The 22894-nt window shown below is 37.5% G+C and overlaps 1 protein-coding gene across 1 annotated transcript in view; it reads left to right on the forward strand.

The window, feature by feature from the left end:
• The window catches only part of CNTN3 (contactin 3), a 410001-nt gene that overhangs the window by 274506 nt on the left and 112601 nt on the right, over positions 1-22894 (forward strand). Inside the window, exons 5-10 of the mRNA XM_042781845.1 lie at positions 2997-3200; positions 4312-4414; positions 4965-5149; positions 7559-7695; positions 8618-8747; positions 11720-11870. Coding sequence (XP_042637779.1) covers positions 2997-3200; positions 4312-4414; positions 4965-5149; positions 7559-7695; positions 8618-8747; positions 11720-11870 — 910 coding nt within the window. The remainder of the gene's footprint in view (positions 1-2996; positions 3201-4311; positions 4415-4964; positions 5150-7558; positions 7696-8617; positions 8748-11719; positions 11871-22894) is intronic.

Below are 22894 nucleotides of genomic sequence, written 5' to 3' on the forward strand. Positions count from 1 at the left end.
AAAGGAATGGCGTGGCATTCATCCTCACAAAGCATGTTTCAAGATCTGTCCTGAAGTACAATGCTGTGCCTTCTGGAGAGGTAAAAGTCCACAGCTCAGCCTGTCTCCCTCTTCGCTGCTTCTCCTTTTATTCACCAGCCACCACTGCAGTTCTCCGTGCAGCTCCTGGCTAGCAGGGTTAACTCTTAGGTCCAAACACCATTCAGCAATATCCAAGCTGTCTGTGCCGTCAGGTTTGCTGACAGACTGCAGCTCCGTATGTCTCCTTTTTTGGTGTTTTCATGCAGGTTCTTCTACTAGTTGGAATTTAGTCCACTTATATATCCTTCCCTTCAAAGCTCAGGTCTCCAAGTTATCTTCTGTTTCTGTGTTAATTGGTCCCCCTTTGTTTAAAAGGGTCTGTGCAGTCTGTCTGCATTTTCTACCATCTTAGACTACAGCTGGAACAAAGCTTTTGAAAACTATTTGAAAGTTTCTAGGCAGAATGGGGTTTGTATGCAAAGAAGAGGAAGCAAAAAATTGGGCAGAGATGAAGGTCATTGGAGGCTTAGGAAGCAACATGTGCAGAGACCCAGGTGCAAAAGAAAGCATGAGACAGCTCTATGAGCAAGTACTTCATCACGAAGTGTCTCATACCAGGTTAAGCAATTCTGTATTGTTCCTTAAGTGCTAGAAATGTTTAGGTTGGGAATGGCATGGTCAAATTAGTAATTCTGAAAGAGTAAAGAAAATGCAGTATGGAGATAGAAAATAAAAGGAAAACTAAAGCCAGAGAGGCCTGTTAAGAAGTGTCTGGGATAGCAATAATGATGACAGTAATGAGGTTGCTCCCACAAGAATGCTAATCAACAGTGTCCTCCTTAATAATATAGAATAATGCAGAATTAGTTTGCATAACTGTTTCTTATCATAGTCTCCTACAAAAATGCTAAACGTTTTTTTTGAAATAAAGAGTCAAGCAAATGTTGTCTAATATTTGAAAGGTATAGTTTCCAAATTATATCTGAGGAAAGCATAGAGAGCTCTTTTCCCAGTAAACCTGATCATACTGATCATACACACCAGCTCTCTCAGCCCTGTTTTGATAGTAACTGAATATTAATTTTCATGTTCTACAGATAACTCAGAGAGGTCTCTGAGGAGGAACTGCAGTGTGTATGTGCCCTGGGATCACAGAATGTGTATTTTTATGATTTGAATGCCATACAGCTGATTTGAAACATGTCCATTCACTTAAAAAGAAAAGTTTAATCACTTTCTTGCCCTATGGAAACACACCTTATACCTCCACACAAATACTTTATTCCTCTAACTTTTCTCTGTACTTCAGTAGCACTGAGAATTCAGTAGAGCTTATCTGGTCTTAAAGGCTAGGAAGTTTTGTTCCATGTACCAAACAAATGCAAGGCCATTGCCATCAAGTCCATTTCAACTAAGAGTGGTCCTATAGGACAGAGTAGAACTGCTTCATAGGGTGTCCAAGATGACAATCTTTATGGAAAAACAGACTGCCACATTTTTCTTGTATGGAGTGACTGGTGGCTTGAAACCAACAGCCTTTTGGTTAGTAGCTGAGTGCTTAGCCACTGCACCATAGGACCTCCTTTGTTCATTCCATATACCTAGTATTTATGGACTATTATCTATAGGAGAGAAGTTCTTTTGTTGGAGGGATTAAGACCTTTGATGCTAACCAAAAGGCTGCTCCATGGGAGAAAGATGGGTCAGTCTGCTTCTGTAAAGATTTACAGCCTTGGAAACGCTGTAGGACATTTCTACTCTCTCCTCTAGAGTTGCTGTGAGTTGGTATTTAAAGCATTTGGCTACTAATCATCAGTTTGGCAGTTCTAAGCAAGCCATGAGCAAATTCGTGAGAGAAAGATGTGGCAGTCTTAGAACCCTATGGGGCCATGTCTATTAGTCGAAATCCACTTAGTGGCAATGGGTATGTATTAGTGGAAGGAACCCTGGTAGTGTAGTGATTTAGTGCTCAGCTGCTAACAGTAAGGTAGGTATTTGAACCCACCAGCCACACCATGACTTCCATAAAGATTACAGCCTTAGAAACCCTATGGGGCAGTTCTATTCTATCCTGTAAGGTACCTATGAGTCAGAATCAACTGGATGGCAAAAGATTTTTTTTTTGTTTGTCTGTTTTTCATATATAAGCCAGAGTCCCTGGATGATGCAAATGGTTAACAAACTTGGCTCCTAACTGAGTGTTTGGAGATTTGAGTTCACTCACATCTCAGAGGAAAGTCCTGGTGATTTACTTCTGAAAACTCAGCCATTGAAAACCCAATGGAGCACAGTTCTACTCTGACACATGTAGGGTCGTCGTGAGTCAGAATCAACTGATGGCAACTGGTTACCTATTAGGCACTTGGCAAGGGTTATGGCAAATGGAGATGGTCTGGTTTCCTTATAAACAAAACCATCTACAGGGGATCTGGAGTAATCTCCTGTTTTTACCAGCACCCCACGCTGCATGGCATCACCACACTCATACTCAGAAACACTGCTGTATAAATCCAGAACCTAAACTGTTTCTCACTGCCGGTAAATTGATTTACTCAGAAAATATTTATTAAGCATTTGCTTTGTGCCAGGGTCCTAGAGATACCAAGGAGCCTGAAATTGAATCATACCTGCTTTTCTAGGCTCTCACCATTTGATAGACAAACCCAAAACATGTTTCTGTTGAGTTGATTCCAACTCATAGCAACCCCATCAGACAGAACAGAACTGCCTCAGAGGACTTCCAAGGCTGTAATCTTTATGGAAACAGATTGCTACATGTTCCTTCCACAGAGTGGCTGGTGGGTTCGAATCATGGATCTTTCAGTTAGCAGCCAAGTGTTTAACCACTATACCACTGTGGCTCCTCTGGTGGTCAAGGCAATATAATTTTCTAGTGTGCCTATGAGTTGTATTTTTTATATGCTATAAAAAAACCTGTAGCAATGATATTGCTTCCTCTTCAATAATTTTATTAGAACTGTCATATGCTTGGATCTTCAATGAATACCCATCATTTGTTGAAGAAGATAGTCGGAGATTTGTTTCACAGGAGACGGGGCACCTCTACATCGCCAAAGTGGAGCCGTCTGATGTGGGAAATTACACATGTGTAGTCACGAGTACAGTAACAAACACCAGAGTTCTTGGTTCGCCAACACCTTTGGTGCTACGTTCTGATGGTATGAAATGTTTCAGAGTGTAATTCTGATTGGAAATCATGTGAATCCAAACAAAAATGAATTGGAAAAGATGAAAAGTCTATCTTGAAAAATTATTTCATTTTTTCTCTGAACAAAGAATATGTATGAACAAAGAATATATATGAGCAAAAATGACTAAAATGATTCCATAGGTCCCTGTGCTTAATCTTTACCAGTACCAGCTCTATAATACCCAGAGACCAGTGCAAAATGAAAACACAGATTCCCTTGTTCAAGAATTTAAAAAATGTCAAGAAGATGACAATGGAGCATTAAACCAAACACAGGCTTGAGTGTGGGCTCTGTGTGACTGTCCGCCTAGGTTGCAGTCCCATGAAGCTGCCTTTGTCGGCCTGAAGTCTTTGAAGCTTTAGATATTTTATTGTAGGTTAAAAAGCATCCCTAAAAAAGATTACTAAAGAAAAAAATTTTTGTCTCATGGACCGTTTGATGGCCGTTTAAGGGGAGTCTGTAACTGCCACAGAAGCAGATTTGTAAGCCTGGATAGTTGACCCACTTACACAAAACTCTATCTGATACAGCATAAAGCCATGACCGCAGAGTGTCTAAGCACTCTTTCCAGTCAGTTATAATTGAATTTGACCTTTTCCATTTATTAAGTCACTGTTTCTTGCCTCTGGAGAACCATTTAATAAGCTTAAGTTTGTGTCTATGCTACCAGGGTACCATTAAGTAAATTCTCTGCCATAACTTTTGCTCTTTAAGAAATTTCAGGAAGTCATAATACATTGCCTATGTTAGTTGGACAAAAAAATGTCCAAACTGAATGTGGAATTTTTTAAAAAAATCTCTCTTTTTGTATAATTTAAAAGGCATAGTGGTTTTCTCGGAACTGCTACTGCAAACAGTAGCTTGTGAGTCACTGAACCAAAAATTCTTAAATATTTATTTATGTTGCATATTTGACCAATATTAGAATTACTTCTAGTGGTACCTCCCTAAGTAATTTAAATCCCTAGGAGGAGTCGGCTCAAAATAGAGTAAAAGAAAGTTTTATTTGAAAAAAAAAAGGGGGGGGTAATTGCAAAGGAAACAGTAAAACGAAGGACATTGTATTGTGTATTTACAGGTGTGATGGGTGAATATGAACCCAAAATAGAAGTTCAGTTTCCAGAAACTCTTCCAGCAGCTAAAGGTTCAACTGTAAAACTGGAATGTTTTGCCCTTGGAAAGTAAGTTTTATAACATTCACTCCTATGTGGGGAAATGCTAAATTGCTGTAAGAGATCAGGGTGGTTTTTAACAGGCTCTTCTCCTTTCCCTTAATTTATGAAATTTACTTTCATTTAGAAGCAAAGGAAAAATAAAATACAGGAAAAATGTACATATGTAATTTAATTTGAAACTTTAAGGGCAATTTGGAGAAAATGACTCTGCCTTCCTAATTTCATAAATTGAATTAGTGATTTTTTTTTTTTTCCTTTGCTTGTACATTTGTTGCATTTTAACACAGTGGGTCAGTATTACTTTTTCCATTCCAGGTTTTTCTCTAAATCATGAATTTTATCAAGAAATGCACAGATTATTTTAGCAAACTATAAACTTAAAGAGCAAAATATTTCCATTAGTTTTATGTACTGTAACTAACAAGCAGAATGTTCTGTGTTTGAAAACTGTGTCTTTTTGCTCTATCCTAACCAAAACCTCATTTTGTCAAGGCAAAACACCTTCCAGAAGATATCAATTCAAGAAAAGCAAGTAACTTGACATTTTTCTTCTTAGTCCCATACCTCAGATTAACTGGAGAAGAAGTGATGGACTGCCATTTCCCAGTAAAATTAAATTGAGAAAGTTCAATGCTATGCTTGAAATCCCCAATTTCCAACAGGAAGATACAGGTTCATATGAATGCATTGCTGAGAATTCACGAGGGAAAAATGTGGCCAGAGGACGTCTGACTTACTATGGTGAGCATTCACTTTGGGCAAATTGATTACCTCTTTTTAGCTTTTGTTCTCTCATCTTTTTGTTTTTGTATTATTGTTGGGGGCAGGGGCATGCCATACCATCATTTCAAAGTCCAAGATGTTTTGTTCTGTGTTAAAGAGGAAAAATACTTCTCATAAACCAAAAACACCCAACCTATTGCCATCAAGTAGGTTCTGACTCATAGATACTCATCACACATGAAATTAAAAACAATATTCTGCAATAAAGTTTGAAGCCTAAAACATTTCATTTTGCATTTCTTAAATGATTCATAGGGTAATGAAATATTTCATGTTTTTTCCCCAAAGATAACATTTCACACAATGAAACATACTAGGAAGAAATCTCTGTTCTATCCTGTAGAAAAGATGGCTTTATATCTTTTCATCTTACCTTTAGTAAGCAGAAAGAAACTGTGTATGGAGAAGATTTCCAGTTATTGCATTAGACAAACCATATATACTCAGACTTTTTCTGAGTTCTTCAACGCTATTATCTCCCTTCCTATAATGTGTCTTTACTTGTTTGCTGCCTTTAATTTGCAATCACATTTATTTGATGTACTGTTCAATTCAAGTAAGGAAAGGATGATAATGTTACCTTTATTTTGTCTTTATTTGTAGGAAAATTAGATTGTCTTTTTTTCTCCTCAAAAAAAATAAAAAATCTATTTTCAAATCCCTGCTATTAAAAAAGAAAAAAGAACCAATGAGATTCTTGATGGCTTAAACTCAGTGAATATGTATTTGTAATGAAGCATTGTAAAACTGTTAGGAATTGACCACTAAGTTCTCAGCCAAAGGCTCACATGAGGGTCTATTTGCAGTCTCATTCCATCTCAGGCTAAGTTATAAAAGAAGAAAATATCTTTTCATATAAAATAGAGAAGTGATTTTGGGCTGAATTATACTTCAAATTGGGCAAGTTGCTTGTATTTTTTTAAGAAAAAGCAAAAGAAGATAAAACTTAGACTAGTTCATTTTCTCTAAAAGCTAAATATCCATGCTTTCATTTCAATTTCACTTATAAAAAAAAAATTATGAGATAAAATGGAAAGCAAATCTTCCTCTTGGTTGCAATTAAAGAGAAATACATAAACTGTCTCTCCATATGGAGAATGCAAATGTGACTCCCACAGTAGACATCACATGCATAATGCACTGTGAAACCAGTAAGACATTGCACCTCCTGGTTTTGGATCTAAAACTCAAGCTGAAACTTGGCTGAATGTACTGTGTATATTGAATGACTTTCCTTTTAAGTGGTATGTTGCTTTCATCTGTAAAAAAAGTATTTTTGAAATATCTTCGGAAACAAATGATAAATCCACTTGATCCAAGTGATTTGCATACACAATTTAAAATTGCTTGAGTTACTTCTTTTCTGGTAAAAAAATGATATTATGTTTCAAATGAAACCAATTTATCCATCTTTTGCTGCCTTCATTTTAATTTACACAGAGGTTCATAAGATGCTCACTGGTTTGTATTTAATTAAGAGTTATTTCTAACTTGAGGAAAATACTTTTTCCTCAGCTATAGAAGTTTCTCTTCTGTGGATGGTAATTTTCAGTGTGTAATTAAGACTCATCTCTGCTGTCACTCACGTATTAAATTGTTACCATTTGTGATCTCGTGTTTCAAACATACACTTGGAAAATAAAGTCAAATTTGTTTACCTGAATCCAGAACGAGACTAGGAAGGAATAAAAAAAAACCCAAACCAATCAGTCGATTCCACCTCATGGTGACCCTGTGTGTATCAGAGTAGACCTGTGCTCTGCAGGGTGTTGATGGCTGTGAGCTTTTGGAAGCAGGTCGCCAGACCTTTCTTCCCAGTTGCCTCTGAGTGGGTTTGAGCCACCAACGTTTGGCTAGTAGTTCAGCCTGTAACCATTTGTGCCACCCAGGGCCTCATAACTATCGACTAATAAGAATATATTAAAGTGCCCAGAATTTTTAAAACAAAGAAAGCATAGTGAGTTTGTTAACGATACATTGCAATACCCTTCCTCAAATCTAAAAACGTTTTGTATATCCACTTAGTAAATACTTAAAACCAAAAGTGAATTAAATACATCTCTAGTCACTATAATGATTTTAATCCATCTCCATGAAGGCGCTCTGGTGGTATAGTGGCTAAGGCATTTGGCTGCTAACCAAAAGGTTGGCGATTTCAACCCACCAGCAGCTCTCCAGAAGAAAGGTGAGACAGTCTGTTTCTATGAAGATTTACAGCCTTGGAAATCCAAAGGGGGTCACAATGTGTCAGAATTGGCTTGATGGTGCTGAGTTTGGGTTAGTTTGGAGTACACATCCAGATAAGATTTTTTTTAACTGGATGGTTTTATTTGTATATTTGTTATTGCTTTTGTTGTTTAAATGCAGCAAAGCCTCATTGGGTTCAGACTATAAAGGATGTGGAAATAGCCGTGGAGGATAATCTTTACTGGGAATGTCGGGCTAGTGGTAAGCCCAAACCCTCCTACCGATGGTTGAAAAATGGAGATGCTTTGATGCTAGAGGTATGATTACCTACTTAACCCCCCTCTCTACTTTGTGTTAAGTTCATGCATTCTCTACTACCTAGTGTGGAAGTAAACTGTTAGTTTGCACACGCTTTCATTTGCACGTGAGTGGTACAGGGGAAAAAGTAAAATCAAGCACCTACTCTGCCCGGGAGGAAGTCTTTAAACACTGAATTTCATTGGAAAAAGGTGATTTGTGAATTTAATCTATAATGTAATGTACTATGTTTTAGATATTGATATTAGAGAAGACCTTACTTTAATCAAGTATAGAGTGTAATTTTCTTTTTCAGTTTGACAACTTTATATGCCCTCTACAGAATAAATATATCTGTTAGTTGCCTACTCTATTACATGGGTACTCATTTTCTCAATCACTTTCCTCCTCAAGCTATGCACTTTTGTGCTCTTTTAAAAATTAGACACTTACTCAATTATGTGATTTCAAATGTCCATACATAAACTTTCATACTACTTAAATACCCTGATAAATATTTGTGTTTCCAAGATAATTTTTTAATGCACAGCACTTGTACCATCGTGAACTTCCACAATGACAAAAAAAGGTGAAAACCATTCTTAATGCTGAGAAAGAAAATGACTATATGGAGCATTTTTTAGTCTGAAACTTTAACCAAATAAAAAATAATAAAAGTAAAATGACTGTAATGTTTTACTTGTACCTTTGTTCTTTATTTTACTGATTTACAGTTAGGCTGAGGATATTTATTAATATTAATAATATGTGACTGTTAAGTTAAACCAATTCTTTCCATTTCCAGTGAGAAAGAGTTAAATTGCAGGTCATACTGGGCAAAATGTGGAAGGTTTCTGTGTGATTGAATGAGAGTCAATGATGTTTATCTTTCTTCCAAAGTGAATATCTATTTACATCCAAGATGTTTTTGTTACCATCTAGGAGAGAATACAGATAGAAAATGGTGCCCTTACAATATCAAACCTTAACGTGACTGATTCTGGCATGTTTCAATGTATAGCAGAAAACAAACATGGTCTCGTCTATTCCAGTGCTGAACTCAAGGTTGTTGGTAAGTCTTCATTTCTCTGTTCTTTTCTTATATTATTTTATTTTGTTTTTAATATTTCCACTTTGAAAGAAGCAGATTATTTAGTTTTTATATAAGATTCCTACATCTAGTAATAGCTTTAGTATTGCAATAGAATCACTCAGGGTTTCTAATCAAGGTACATACTGATCAAGGAATATACTAAGGTAGTTAAATTTGTATGTCATCTTGGCTGGGCCTGATTGAGTGGCTAGGGAGCTGGTGGTAGTTATTCCCCATGTTGAGACTAGCAATCAACTCCATGGTGGGACCAACCACAAGCAGCCGAGTAGATGCTTTTGGGATGTGGTCTGCTTACTGTATGTAAGGAGAAGTCCTTAGAGATAGTCTCTAGCTTATGGCACACTTGGACCTTGCATGTAGCCATGTCATTGTTCAGCCACCTGCCATGTTCTGCTCATCTTGGGACTTACAATGGACTTAAATTAATGGCCTTTCATATGGTTTGGTAACATTAAGACTGTGCCATTTTATTTGTTGACCTTGGGCTTGTTAGCTTAGCAGCCAGTAACTGCCTGAGTGAAGACATGTTTCTAGCTTCAGTGAGCCAGGAGCTTGAGGCAGAGCTGATGCCCAAGGCTGAGGGGCTTTCACCCAGCCCCTAGAGCCTGGCACTTTGAAATTGTACTTAGAGCCTCCAAACTATAAGAGAATACACTCCTTTTTGTTTAAGCCATCCCATTTGTGGTATATCCTTGTCAGAGAGGCACTGGGTAACCAGAACATATACATACATACATACATACACACACACATATGTATATATATGCCAGGAAGCTCTGGTGGCATAGTGCTTAAGGCATGTGACTGCTAACCAGAAGGTTGGGGGTTCAAATCCACCAGCCACTCCTTGGAAGGAAGACTGGGCAATCAACTTCCGTAGAGATATCACTTCGGAAACCCAAGGAGGGGTAGCTGTGAGTCAATAAAGACGCAGAAGAGATAAACAATACAATGCACCAACTTAACCTTACAGACATCTACAGAGTACTTTACCCAATAGCAGCAAAATATACAATTTTTCCAGTGCACATGGAACAGTCTCCATGATAGACCATATGTTAGGCCATAAAGCAAGCCTTAATAAATTTAAAATCATTGAAATACTGCAAAGCATCTTCTCAGTTCACAATGCTATCAAATTAGAAATCAACAATAGGAAGAACAATGGAAAACAAGTAAACACATCAAACTAAAAAAACACTGTCCTTAAGAAAGACTGGTAAGAGAAGAAATAAAAATGAAATTCAAAAATTCCTTGAATCAGATGAGAATGAAAACACAGCATACCAAAATCGTTGGAACACAGCAAAGCAAATGGTTATAAATGGGCCACAGGAACCTCAGCTTCCAGCACCCTAAGACCAGAAGAACTAGATGGTGCCTGGCTTCCACAACCAACTGCCCTGAAAGGGATCATATTAGAAGGTCCTGGATAGAGTGGAATAAAAATGTAGAGCATAACTCAAAATTATAAAAAAGACCAAACCTTTCTGGTCAGATTGAGACTGATGGAAGCCCCAAGACTATGTATGGTCCTTGGTCACCCATCAGACCTGGAACTGAAGTCACTCCCATACCTATATATTCAATCAAGCAATAGATAGGTCTACCAGGTGAACTCCTTACAACAACCAACCAATCAAGATCCAAAGGGCAGCATTTGCCCAAGGACAGAGTTCTGAAGGCAGAAATGGTCAGGAGAGAGCAAGGAATGGAAATGGCAAACATAGGGAGGAGGTAGGGCATGCAATCAAAGGCATGAAACAAAATGCATGTGAATTGTTGAATGGAAAATTAATAGGCTCTATAGAATTTCACCCAAATCACTATAAAAAGTTAAAAAAAAAAAAAGTTGAAGTCTTGCTGCACTCTTGTATTAAATTCACTCGTCTTTAAAATGAAGGGAGCCTACCTAGTATGCCATGTGAGGTTGTTGTACAAGGAGAAAAAAATGAGCTATGTATAACAAACATATAAATTTTTACCCCAAATAAAGTCTTTTGTTTTGTTTTAGTAAAACAAAAGATCTCACGATCCTAGTTTTTAAGACCCACCATCTCTGAATAACATGTTTCCTTTATTGCAAATCGTCCAATTTACAATACAATCTCCCCTTATCAAAAAGTAATTTCTGTTGACAAGATTTGTCATAAGACAGAGCATTAGCTATTTGAGAAATTGCACTAGGTTAACTTTTTCACTATTTTCAGTAAAAAGAAGAGTGATTTTTCTTATTAACATTTAACTATATATCTTTTCATTACATGGAGTGTTATTATGATCTTGAATATCAGATATTGCTTTAGGATCAGTATTCCATGCATTATTGGCAAACATATTGTTTTATACATGTTATAATATTTTATGTAATAGTATATTCAACATACTAATGCATGTTATTGTATTTTTTTCCCTAACTTTGAAGTTAAACCTAACCATGTGAAATGTTTATGGTATATTTTGATATTAACAAAAAAAAGAATATTAATTCAATACTCAGCCTTCATTTTGAAGATTACTGAGTATCTAGTGAGTGAGACACTGTGCCAAGTCTGGTATCCTAGAGGTCAAAAGAGAGATTAACCCTACTCCTGTTATCATATAACTAACTTTTAAAAATATTCTGTGATAACTATTTTTCTTTTATTTAACAAAATAATGGTTGAGCTATTTTAAAATTTGAAGGAAATCTTTTAAAAGTCACGTATAAAGTCATTATCTCGAGATTTAGAACTTGCCAGAAAACATAGTAGCATGAATTACTCTTTAGGCCGTGAAATCCTGTGGTCACACAGTAAATCTTGTCAAGTGCTAACATCTTGTGTGCCCAGCTAACTTTAAAAATGGTTAAAAAGTCTACATTTTAAATGTAAAGGGATTTTAAAAATTAATGATCCTGTTCTCATTGTATCTTCTTTCTTTCTCTTTAGCATCTGCTCCCGATTTTTCAAAGAATCCAATGAAAAAGTTGGTTCAAGTGCAGGTGGGCAGCCTGGTCATCTTGGAGTGCCAACCCAGAGCCTCCCCCAGGGCACTTTCTTTCTGGAAGAAAGGAGATTGGATGGTGCAGGAGAACGAAAGGTATTCGATTCTACCTACAAGAAAAGATGGCGATTACTTACATTTCACTTTCCATAATGATATTGAAGTAGATTTTCTATATTTCAGCATTTCCATGGTGTAAGGGGGATTCGAGAACCAAAATATAATTATTTTAGTTTTGCAGTGCTCTCATTTTTTATGCTAAGTATTTTTTAATTTTATTGTGGCGACATGTAACAAAAAATTTTGACACTTTAAGCATGTTTTAGTGTATTTAATTATATTAATTAATTAATATAATGAATTGTATTAATTATAGTGACTCTGATTACCTTTACGGTGTTGCACAATCATTGTCATTACGGTATCCAAAAGTTTATGATCACCCCAAATAAAACTCAGTGCCCTTCAGCAGTATCTCCTCATTCCCCCATCTCCCCATTTCCCTGCACCTTAGCTCCTGGTAACCACTAATAAACTCGTGTCTCTGTGCTTTTGCCCCTTCTTGATATTTTATAGGAGCTCTGGTAGTGTAGTGTCTAAGGCATTTGACTGCTAATCAGAAGGCTGGAGGTTCAAACCCACCAGCCACTCCTCAGAAGGAAGGCTGGGCAATCTACTTCTGTAGAGATACCACCTCAGAAACCCAAGGAGGGGTCACTATGGGTTATATAAATGGGATCATGTAATATTTATCATTTTGTGTCAGACTTATTTCATTATTTGGAATTATATCTATGAGTGGAATTGCTGGTTCATATGGTAATATTATTTTTGTTTTTTGAGGAACTGCCAAACTGTTTTCCACAGTATCTGTAACATTTTACATTCCCACCAACAAAGCATGAAGATTCTAATTTCTCCACATCTTTACCATTTATTGGTTATTTTTCAATTTTTCTGATAATAGCAATCCAGAGATATCTTATTATGGTTTAGATTTGTATTGCTTTGATGAGTTATGATATTGAGCAATCTTTCATATACTTAATAACCATTTATATATTACTTTAGAGAAATATCTATTCAAGGTCTTTGTCTATGTTTTGATTGAGCTGTTTGTCTTTTTGTTGTTAAGTGGTAATAACAAACAAACAAACAAACAAAAAAAACACTGCCATCGTGTTGATTCCAACTCAAAGCAAACCTACAGAACAGGGTAGAAAAACCCCATAGGGTTTCCAAGGCTATAAATCCATACAGAAGCACACTGCCACATCTCTCTCCCACTGAGTGGCTGGTGGGTTCAAAGTGCCAAACTTTGGATTAGCAGACTAATGCTTTAACCATTGCTAGTTCCTTATATATTCTGGATACGAAATTGCTATCATATAGGTTACCAAGAATTTTCTCCTCATCTGCAGAGTTTTACTCACTAATATACAATATAATTAAACTAAAAATAAGTTTTAAAACAGTATATTCTGCTGGGGGCTATCTGCACACACAACCAGGTTTCTTTGGTACCTCCTACAGTGGACTAAGCATAATGCTCTTGTGGTGAGAGGGTAATGCATCTTACTCAAGGGGGCTGTGGCAGGTCCAAATCACAGCAGTTACCTACAAAAGTTTGTGCTAACTCACTCAAGCACAGACCCACCACTAGACCTAAAACAGGGACATTCACAAGCTGCAGAACAGGCAGCTGAGAGACAGCAACTACAGTCAGCAGAAAGTAAGAGGCAAGGGTGTCCTTGCTTGACCTTCCAAGGCTGTCAGGGACAGCAGGCTAAGCCACAGCCAGGCTTGGCAGGTGGCCAACCTGCACAGTAGCTGGTCCTGGCTGTGCACAGAGCTCTTGCCCATGCCACAGTGCCCTTGGGCCATTTGATGTACAAAAGATTTTAATTTTGATGAAAACTAGTGTATCTATTTTTTCTCTTGTTGTGTGTACTTTTGGTGTGTTATCAAAGTATCTGTTGTCAATAACAAGGTCATACAGCAGTATCTCTTGTTTCCTCTTTTCTAAATTTTATTTTTGTTTTGTTTTTCTTCACAGAATATATAGCAAAGCAATTCCACTGTTACTATGTGTTCCATTTAGTGACATTGATTACATTCTTGAGTTGTGCACACTCCTTTTCTAAGTTGTTCCTCAGCCATTAACATAAACTCCCTGCTCCTCAAAGGTCCTATCTAATCTTTCAAGTTGCTATTGTCAGTTTGATCCCATATAGATAATTGTTAAAAGAGCACAGTGTTCAAGGCAGACATTTTTTACTAGGAGCTCTGGTGGCGTAGTTCCTAAGGCATTTGACTGATAACCAGAAGGCTGGTGGTTCAAACCCACTAGCCACTAGCCACTCCTTGAAGGAAGATTGGGCAGTCTACTTCCATCGTGATACAGCCTCAGAAACCCAGGGAGAGCTTGCCATGAATCATAACTGACTTGATGCTTTTAAAAAAACTTCAGGAAATATTTTTGGTGTATGGCTTAAAGATTGTCTCAGGGTATTAGTTTCAGGGGTTCATTTCATCTACGCTCTATAGCTCTCTGTTTTTTTAGGAGTTTTATGCTTTATGTTATTGATAGTAAGCATATTTTTGAATGCTAAAAATAGAGGTAGGTACACTTAACCTTTCAACAAATAGACTATTTTAACAAGGAATTTCCTCTTCAATCACTCTAGTGGGCAAGACTCAAACTGGAATGATGGAATCTCAGGCCTGGACCCAGCCCCTCAGCACACTGGCTCCATATCTCAAAATAAAATAGAAAAAATAGTAGAAAAGCACACACCAAATAAACACCAATATTGACATTGTCTTATATTAAAAGCAGTTGGCATCACTGGTATTTAAACAAAATTTTCTTGATTTCATGATTAGTATAACAATATTTAATGTGAAGAGGCACAATGGGCTTAGTTAAAAGCACAGATTCTGGAACCAAACTGCCTGGGTTAAAATCTTCTTTCTGTTTATTAGTTAGTTCCTCGATGAAATGACATGATCTTTCTGTGCCTCATTATGATGGTGATAGTACATCATGGTATGAAGATTATGAAGTGGATGTAGTGTTCTGTAAAGCACTTAGAACAGTACCTAGAAGAAAGTAGATATAAGTATTGGCCATTATTATTATTTCTACCACTAGTCTCTCAGTTTGTCATTCCACGGTGGCTTTTGTGTGGCTGTGAGTGAAGTTTAAAGATATGCCACAAGTATCACAAATACTGGTAGGGTCACCCACAGTGGACAGGTTCAGTGGAACTTCTAGGCTAAAACAAACTAGGAAGAAGGACTTGGAAATTTACTTTTTAAAAAACATCCAGGAAAACCTTATGAGTAGCAGAGGAATGTGGTCTTGTTTGGTGCTGGAATATGAGCCCCTCAGGTTGGAAGGTACTCAAGAGATGACTGAGGAAGTGCTGCCTCCTCAAAATAGAGTTGGCCTTTATGATGTGGATGGAGAAACGTTTTCAGGACCTTTATTTGCTGATGGATTAACGACTCAAAATGACAAGAAACACCTGCAAAGCTTCTTTAATTATCAGAACGTGGAATGTACAAAGTATGAATCTAGGATAATTGGAAGATTACAAAAATGAAATGGAATGCTTTATGATCAATATCTTGGGCATTAGTAAACTAAAGTGTCCGGGTTTGGCCATTTTGAACTAGACAGCCATATGGTCTACTATGCCAGGAAAGACAAATTAAAGAGGAATAGTGACACATGGCATAAACAGTATTTCAAGATCTATCCTGAAGTTAATCTCTGTCATTGATAGAATAATGTTCATACACCTACAAGGAAGACCACTTAACATGATTACTATTCAAATTTATTCACCAACCACTAATTCCAAAGTTGAATAAGTTTACTGAATTTTGCAGTGTGAAATTGATCAAACATATAATAAAAATGCCTTGATCTCTGCTGGTGACTAGAAAGAGAAAGTTGGAAACAAAAAAAAAAATCAATAGTTGAAAAATATGGCCTTGATAATAGAAATGAAACTGGGATCACAATGACCTAATCACTGAATATACCCTTTCCATCAGCATAAACGGTGACTGTACATGTGAACATTGCTGGATGGAATACACAAAAATAAAATCAATTACATCTGTGGAAAGAAACAATGGAAAAACTCAATATTGTCATTCAGAACAAGGCCAGAGGCCAAGTGTGGAACAGACAATCAATTGCTCATATTCAAATTCAAGTTGAAGTAGAATATTAAAACAAGTCCACAAGAGTCAAAGTACAACCTTTAACATATCTCACTTGAATTGAGAGACTATCTCAAGAATAGCTTTGATGCATTGCACACTTATGACTAAAGACCAGATGAGTTATGAGATGACATCAGGGACATCATAAATGAAGAAAGAAAGAGGCTATTAAAAAGACAGGAAAGAAATGAAAGACCACAATGTACGTAGAAAGAGACTCTGAAACTTGTTCTTGGTCATAGAGTAGCTATAGCAAGCAGAAGAAATGATCAAGTGAAAGAGCTGAAGAAAGCATTCAATCCTCAAGTTGCCATATTGAAGAACTCTATGGGCAAGATGGTGAAGGATACAGGAAGAATCCATGGAAGATAAAAGAAATATACAGAGTCACTGTACCAAAAAGAATTTGTCCACATTCAACCATATCAGGAGGTAGCATATGATCAAGAACTAATTATTAAAGAAAAAAGTCCAAGCTGCAGTGAAAGCATTGATGAAAAAGTTTCAGGAATTGAATATCAACAGAGATGTTTCAACAAATGGATGCAATTCTGGGAGCACTCACTTGTCCAAGCCAAGAAATTTGGAAGACAGCTACTTGTCCAACCAACTGTAAGAGTTCCTTCTATGTGCCATTCAAAAGACAGGTGATCTAACAGAATGCAGAAATTATCAAACAATGTCATTATTATTGTGTGCAAGTAAATTTTTTTGGAGATAATTCAAAACTGGTTGCAGCGGTGCGTTGACAGGGAACTGCCAGAAATTAAAGTTGGATGCAGAAGAGCATGTGATATGAGGGATATTATTGCTGATATCAGATGCATCTTGGCTGAAAGCAGAGAATATCAGAAAGACCTTTACTTTAATGACTGTAAAATCACATTCAACTGTGCAAATCATATTAAATTATGGATTACATTGCAAAGAATGTGAATTCCAGAACAGTTCATTGTGTTCATGCAGAACCTGTACAAAGACCAAGAGGCAGTTGTTCAGAGAGAACAAGGAGATAGTACATGGTTCAAAATCAGGAAGGGTGTGCATCAGGGTTGTATTCTTTCACCATTCTTATCCAATCTATATGCTGAGCATATAATCTAAGAAGTTGAACAATATGAGGAATGTGATATCAAAACTGGAGGAAGACTCATTAACAACCTGCAATATGGAGATGTCACAATCTTGCTTGCTGAAAGCCAAGAGAACTCGAAGTGCTTACTGATGAAGATCAAAGACAATGGCCTTCATTGTGGATTACACTTCAACATAAAGAAAACAGGAATCCTCACAACTGAACCAATACACAACATTATAATATAGAAATTATCAAGGATTTCATTTTACTTAGATCTACAACCAACACCCATGCAAGCAGCAGTCAAGAAATCAAACAACTTAATTCATTGGGCAAATCTATTGCAAAAGACCTTGTTGTTGTTGTTTACCATCGAGTTGGCCCCAACTTCTAGCTACTCCTCCTTGGGTTTCCTAGGCAGTTATCACTACGGAAGTAGGATTGCCCAACCTTTCTTCTGAGGAGTGGCTGGTGGGTTTGAACCGCCAGCCTCCTGGTTAGCAGTCAAGTGCCTTAGGCATTATGCTACCAGAGCTCCTAGCTTAGAGTATTAAAAACCAAAGATGTCACTTTGTGGACTAAGATGCACCTGATGCAAGCCACGGTGTTTTCAATTGCCTCATACACATGTGAAAGCTGGACAATGAACCTGATAGACTGAAGGAGCATTGATGCCTTTGAATTATAGCTCAACTCTCACTGCTGCCTAGTTGATTCTGACTCATAATGATCCTTCCTTGGGTTTCCAAGGCAATATCTCTGTGGAAGTAGAAGCCAGATCTTCCTTCTGAGGAATTATATTGTTGGTAAAGAATACTGAATATACCATGGGCTGCCAGAAGAACAAACAAATCTGTCTTGGAAGAAATACAACCAGAATGCTCCTTTGAAGAGAGGATAGCAAGATCTCATCTCATGTACATGTTATCAGGAGGGACCAGTCGATGGAGAAGGACATCATGCTTGGTAAAGTAGAAGGTCAGTGAAAAAGAGGAAGACCCTCAGTGACATATAATTGACACAGTAGCACAACAATGGGCTTAAATGTAGCAATGATTGTGATGATAGAGCAGGACCAAGCAGTGTTTCATTCCGTTGGACATAGGATCACTCTGAGTCAGAGCCAACACAACAGCACCTAGCAACATCAACATTATTATTATTTTATGAGTACTTATTACATGCCAAAGATGCTCAGAACTTGTGGTGGCCAGAATAATGGTCTCCTTATTCTAATCCTGGGAACCTATGAAAATGTTATATTGCATGGCAAAAGGAAGTTGCAGATATAATTAAGGTTGCTTTTTCAGGATGTTATCCTAAATTATCCAGGTGGACCCAAAGTAATCACCTGGCCCCATAAAAGAGGAAGAATGAGATAGAAACTTGGTCAAAGATCTGTGATAGGAAAAGAGTCAAGATTTGAAATAAGAGTTGTTATTTTTGGGTGTCAATGAGTTGATTCTGACTCATAACAACACTATGCACAACAGAACAAAATAATGCCCAGTCCTGTGCCATTATCATGATCACTGGTATGCTTCAGCACGAAGAATGAGAGGGACCCCAATTGCTTTTCTACCTTTGAAGATGGAGGATGGAAGCCATGAGCTAAAGGGATGTAGATGATTCCCTAGAACTTGTAACCTCTCTCAACTGACAGCCAGCAAGGATGTAGACCTCAATCCCTTACCCACAATGACCTGAATCTTGCCAACTAACTAAACAAGAAGAAAAATGATTCTAGAGTCTGCAGAAAGGAATGCAGCCCTGCTGACACCTTGACTTTGACTTGTGTTGTTTTAGGCCTCTAACTATGTAGTAATTCATTGTAGTAGCAGTAGCTAATGACTAGAGAGCTTTTTAATTTTTGTCTCCTGTAAGGCTTCAAAACTTTATGAAGTATAGATCCTGTTATTATTTCCATTTTAGTAATTAGAAAGTCAGAGCTTATGTAAGAGAGTATGTAATTTGCCTGAAGTCAAATAAGCAGGGTTGAATTCATATCTGTTTGACTCAAGAGCATAAGCACTAAGTTATTGTACTGCCAGATTCATTGCTACTTACTCATCACAATGAAGCCTGAGACCAAGAAATGGGGATTTACTTTTCCAAAGTTACATATTACAGACAACCAGGTTGAACCCAAAGTTATTTTTATATGAGTTGGTTAAGAATGGTTTCCCTCCAGTCTTTAATGGGAAACACCTTCATTAAAGGCAGGCACTGCAAGATGACAAGACAGAATTGTGAGCTGAGTGATTAAACACAATTCGCCAAATGCTTGTCTGCACAGAATAGCTTTCTGAAACAAGAATTTAATTAGAGATATGGAGTTTGATTGTGTAAGCCGGTTTAACCAAGTACAGATTTTTGGTACAAACTAGCTAATTGTAGTTATGCTGGAAGTTAAATCTCCCTATCTAATTGCTGCAATTTTGTATTAAAAAAAAGAAATTTGTAACTAAATATTTTTAGTGCATAATTTAAATAATGATTTTGTCCCAATAATAAATCCACTTGTCCTCGCAATATTAACCTGAGAATTCAGAGGTTTTAAATCTTAATTTCAAAATGGGATAAAAATATTAAGATACTTAGCTAAAGGCATTAAGAGATTTAGCTGGAGTAAAGAAGGGATTTACTCTGAAAGTGTTTAGGGATAAGGAGCCCTGGTGGTGCAACAGTTAAGCACTCAGCTGCCAACAGAAAGTTTGGGGTTTCAACTCACCCAGTGGCTCCACAGGAGAAAGACCTAGAGGTCTGCTTCTGTCAAATTTATAGCTAAGAACATCCCTGTGGCAGTTCTGCTCTGTCCCGTGAGGTTGCTGTGAGTCGGAATTGACTTGATGGTGCACAACAATAGCATAAGAACGGTTCAGGAAAAAATACAGCTCTAGAATGTAACGTGGGATTTCTGATTCAGCCACTTATTACTTCAGTCTAGTGTTATTAGATAAGTTGTGTAGTATCTCTGAACTTCAATTTCTTCATCCTCAAAATAAAGATAGTAATTCCTACCTTAAGTAGCTGCTATAAAGTAAGCACTTACCATTAAAAAAAAAGAAAGAAAACCCAAACCATTGCCATTCAATAGATTCCAACTCATAATAACCCATGTATGTGAGTGTTCCATAGGGTTGTTATGGCAGTGACCTTTCCAAAGCAGATCACCAGGCCTCTCTTTAAGGTACCTCTGGGTGTATTTGAACTACCAACCTTTCAGTTAGTAGCTGAGCACTTGACTGTTTAAGTACCCATGGACTCCAAGCATTTAGCATAAAACCCAAAACCAAACTCACTGCCATCGAGTTGATACTGATTCATAGTGACCCCGTTTGGTTTCCAAGACTGTAAATCTTTACGAATGCAGACTGCCCCATCTTTCTTCCACAGACCAGCTGGTGAGTTCGAACCATCAACCTTTTGGTTAGCAGACAAATGCCTTAACCACATAGTGCCATTCTTATGCTGTTGTTGTTGTTTTGTGCTGTCAAGTCAACTCCGACTCACAGCAGCCTCATGTGACAGAGCAGAACTGCCACATAGGATGTTCTTAGCTATAAATTTCACAAGGGCACACATCTAGGTCTTTCTTCTGTGGAGCCATTAGGTGGATTCAAACCCCAATATTTATAATATTTGTAAGTATATTAGTCAATAAGAAGGAGGTTGTATGGTGGCATAGTGTCTAAGGCATTTGACTGCTAACCAGGAGGCTGGTGGTTCAAACCCCCCAGCCACTCCTCGCAAAGAAGGATGGCCACTCTACTTCCATAGTGGTACCACCTCAGAAACCCAAGGAGGAGTCACTGTGAGTCAAATCTGACTCCACGGCAATTGGTTGGGTTTTTGGTTTTGGTTTTGGTTACAAATAACAAAAAGTGTGACAGTAACAGTGGCTGAAAATGATAAAAGGTTTCTTTTTGTTGTTTATTTTTTTATCTCTTCTCTGGAGATAGACAGTCCAAGCTATTATGACTCCACAATAACCAGAGACACTGGTTCCTTCTTTCTGTACCAACAAACTTACTTCAAGAACCAAGATTGCTGCTGGAGCTCCTGCCCACCTTTGACATTCTAGGCAAATGGAAGGAGAAAGAGAGAAAATGATGCCTCCCTTTTAAGAGCTGTCCTATACAACATTTTCCCTTATATATTATTGGTCAGAAATTATTCCCTAGCCATTCTTATCTGAAAAGGAAACTGAGAAAAATAGATGATTTTTTCTTATTCTGGGTGGCAGTGTACCCAATTAAAAAAAAAATTAGAATTCTGTTGCTAAAGAGAAAAGGTAAAATGATTGAGGTTCCAGCAGTGTCTCACAGACATAACTGTTAGTTTTCTGTGCTTTTCAGGCCTACTGATGCTCTGCTGTATATTAAATATGTCTAACACCTCCCTTTTGGTTAATGAGGAAATGTTTAGATGTAAAATTGGAGTTTAAAAGAGGGAGACATCATTTAAGGACAGGGCCCATAATGCTGCAGCCTTTTCCACATCTGGTAGTTTGGATTTTGGTTTTATTTCTTTGGATAGCAAAAACACTGATAAGCCAGGGCCTTACTGCTCAGGGAAAAAGCTGCTAGAAGCAATTAGTGAACAAGTTTCAGACTTGAATCTTCTCCAAGTTCATGGGAAATCAGTGGGCCTAAGCCATCACTTGGCAATGCAAGCTCCTTATCTATCCCCTATGACTTGGTCTGCAGGCTTATGCCAAATTGGGGAAACACATTAAATGGTAGATTTAGTGTGGCTCATTCACAAGCTGTTGCAACTTACAAAATGCAAATTAAAATCTTGCGTTTTGAACCAATTGATGTGTTTCATGGATGCATTTGAAAATGCAAGTGAAGACATTTTTTATGAGATTTTTTTTGGAAAATTTTTAAATCTTGTATTTTTAGTTTGTAATTTTGGTAGGTGAATTTGGATTTGTCAGTGAATAAGAAATTTATTTTAAAAAGAAAAACTCTTCTCACTGTAGCATAAGAGCTATTGGTAACAAAGACTCTTTTGATTAAGCCAATATTCTTCTACTACACAAAGAATCCTAGCTCTCCCTAGATCCAGGAAAGGGAGGGACCAGGAGTGGTCTTGGGGACCAGGAGTGGCAGGATATCCAGGTAAAAGGGGCAAGAAGGCAAGGCTAGGCCCCAAGCCCTCTAGAGCCAGGAAAGGGAGGGACCAATTGTGGCTGGGGAGGTTTCAGGTAGGAATTAGGTAAGAGGAGGGTGCAGAGGTTTCCAACAGGTAAGGGAGACAAGCTTATCTGTCAGTCTGTCACTCTGTGAGGCTTGTACATTGCTGTGAGACTTGAGGCCATGCCACTGGTGTTTTAGACACCAGCAGAGTTGCACATGGTGCACAGCTTTCAATGCAGCTTACAAACTGAGACAGACTAGGAACAAGGAGGAGGCCATCCACTTCTCAAAAATTGGCGAGGGAAAACCTTATAAATAGCAGTGAAACACTGTCTGATACATTACTGGGAAACTTTATGAATAGCTTGTAAACATTGTCTGACACAGTGCAGGAAGATGAGCCCCTTGGGTTGTAAGGCAGTCAAAATAAGACTGGGAAAGTGCTGCCTCATTAGAGTAGAACCTTAATGATACGGATAAAGTAAGTCTTTGAGGACTTACATGTGCTGATGTGGCAGCACTGAAATTGAGGAGAAACAGCTGCAAACATCCATTAATAATCGGAACATGGAATGTACGAAGTATGAATCTAGGAAAATTGGAAGTTGTCAAAAATGAAATGGAAAGCATAAAGATTGATATCCTAAGCATTAGTGAGC

This window comes from Orycteropus afer, unplaced genomic scaffold, assembly GCF_000298275.1.
Source record: "Orycteropus afer afer isolate SDZICR_OR568_19922 unplaced genomic scaffold, OryAfe1.0 scaffold00180, whole genome shotgun sequence".
Classification (NCBI taxonomy): domain Eukaryota; kingdom Metazoa; phylum Chordata; class Mammalia; order Tubulidentata; family Orycteropodidae; genus Orycteropus; species Orycteropus afer.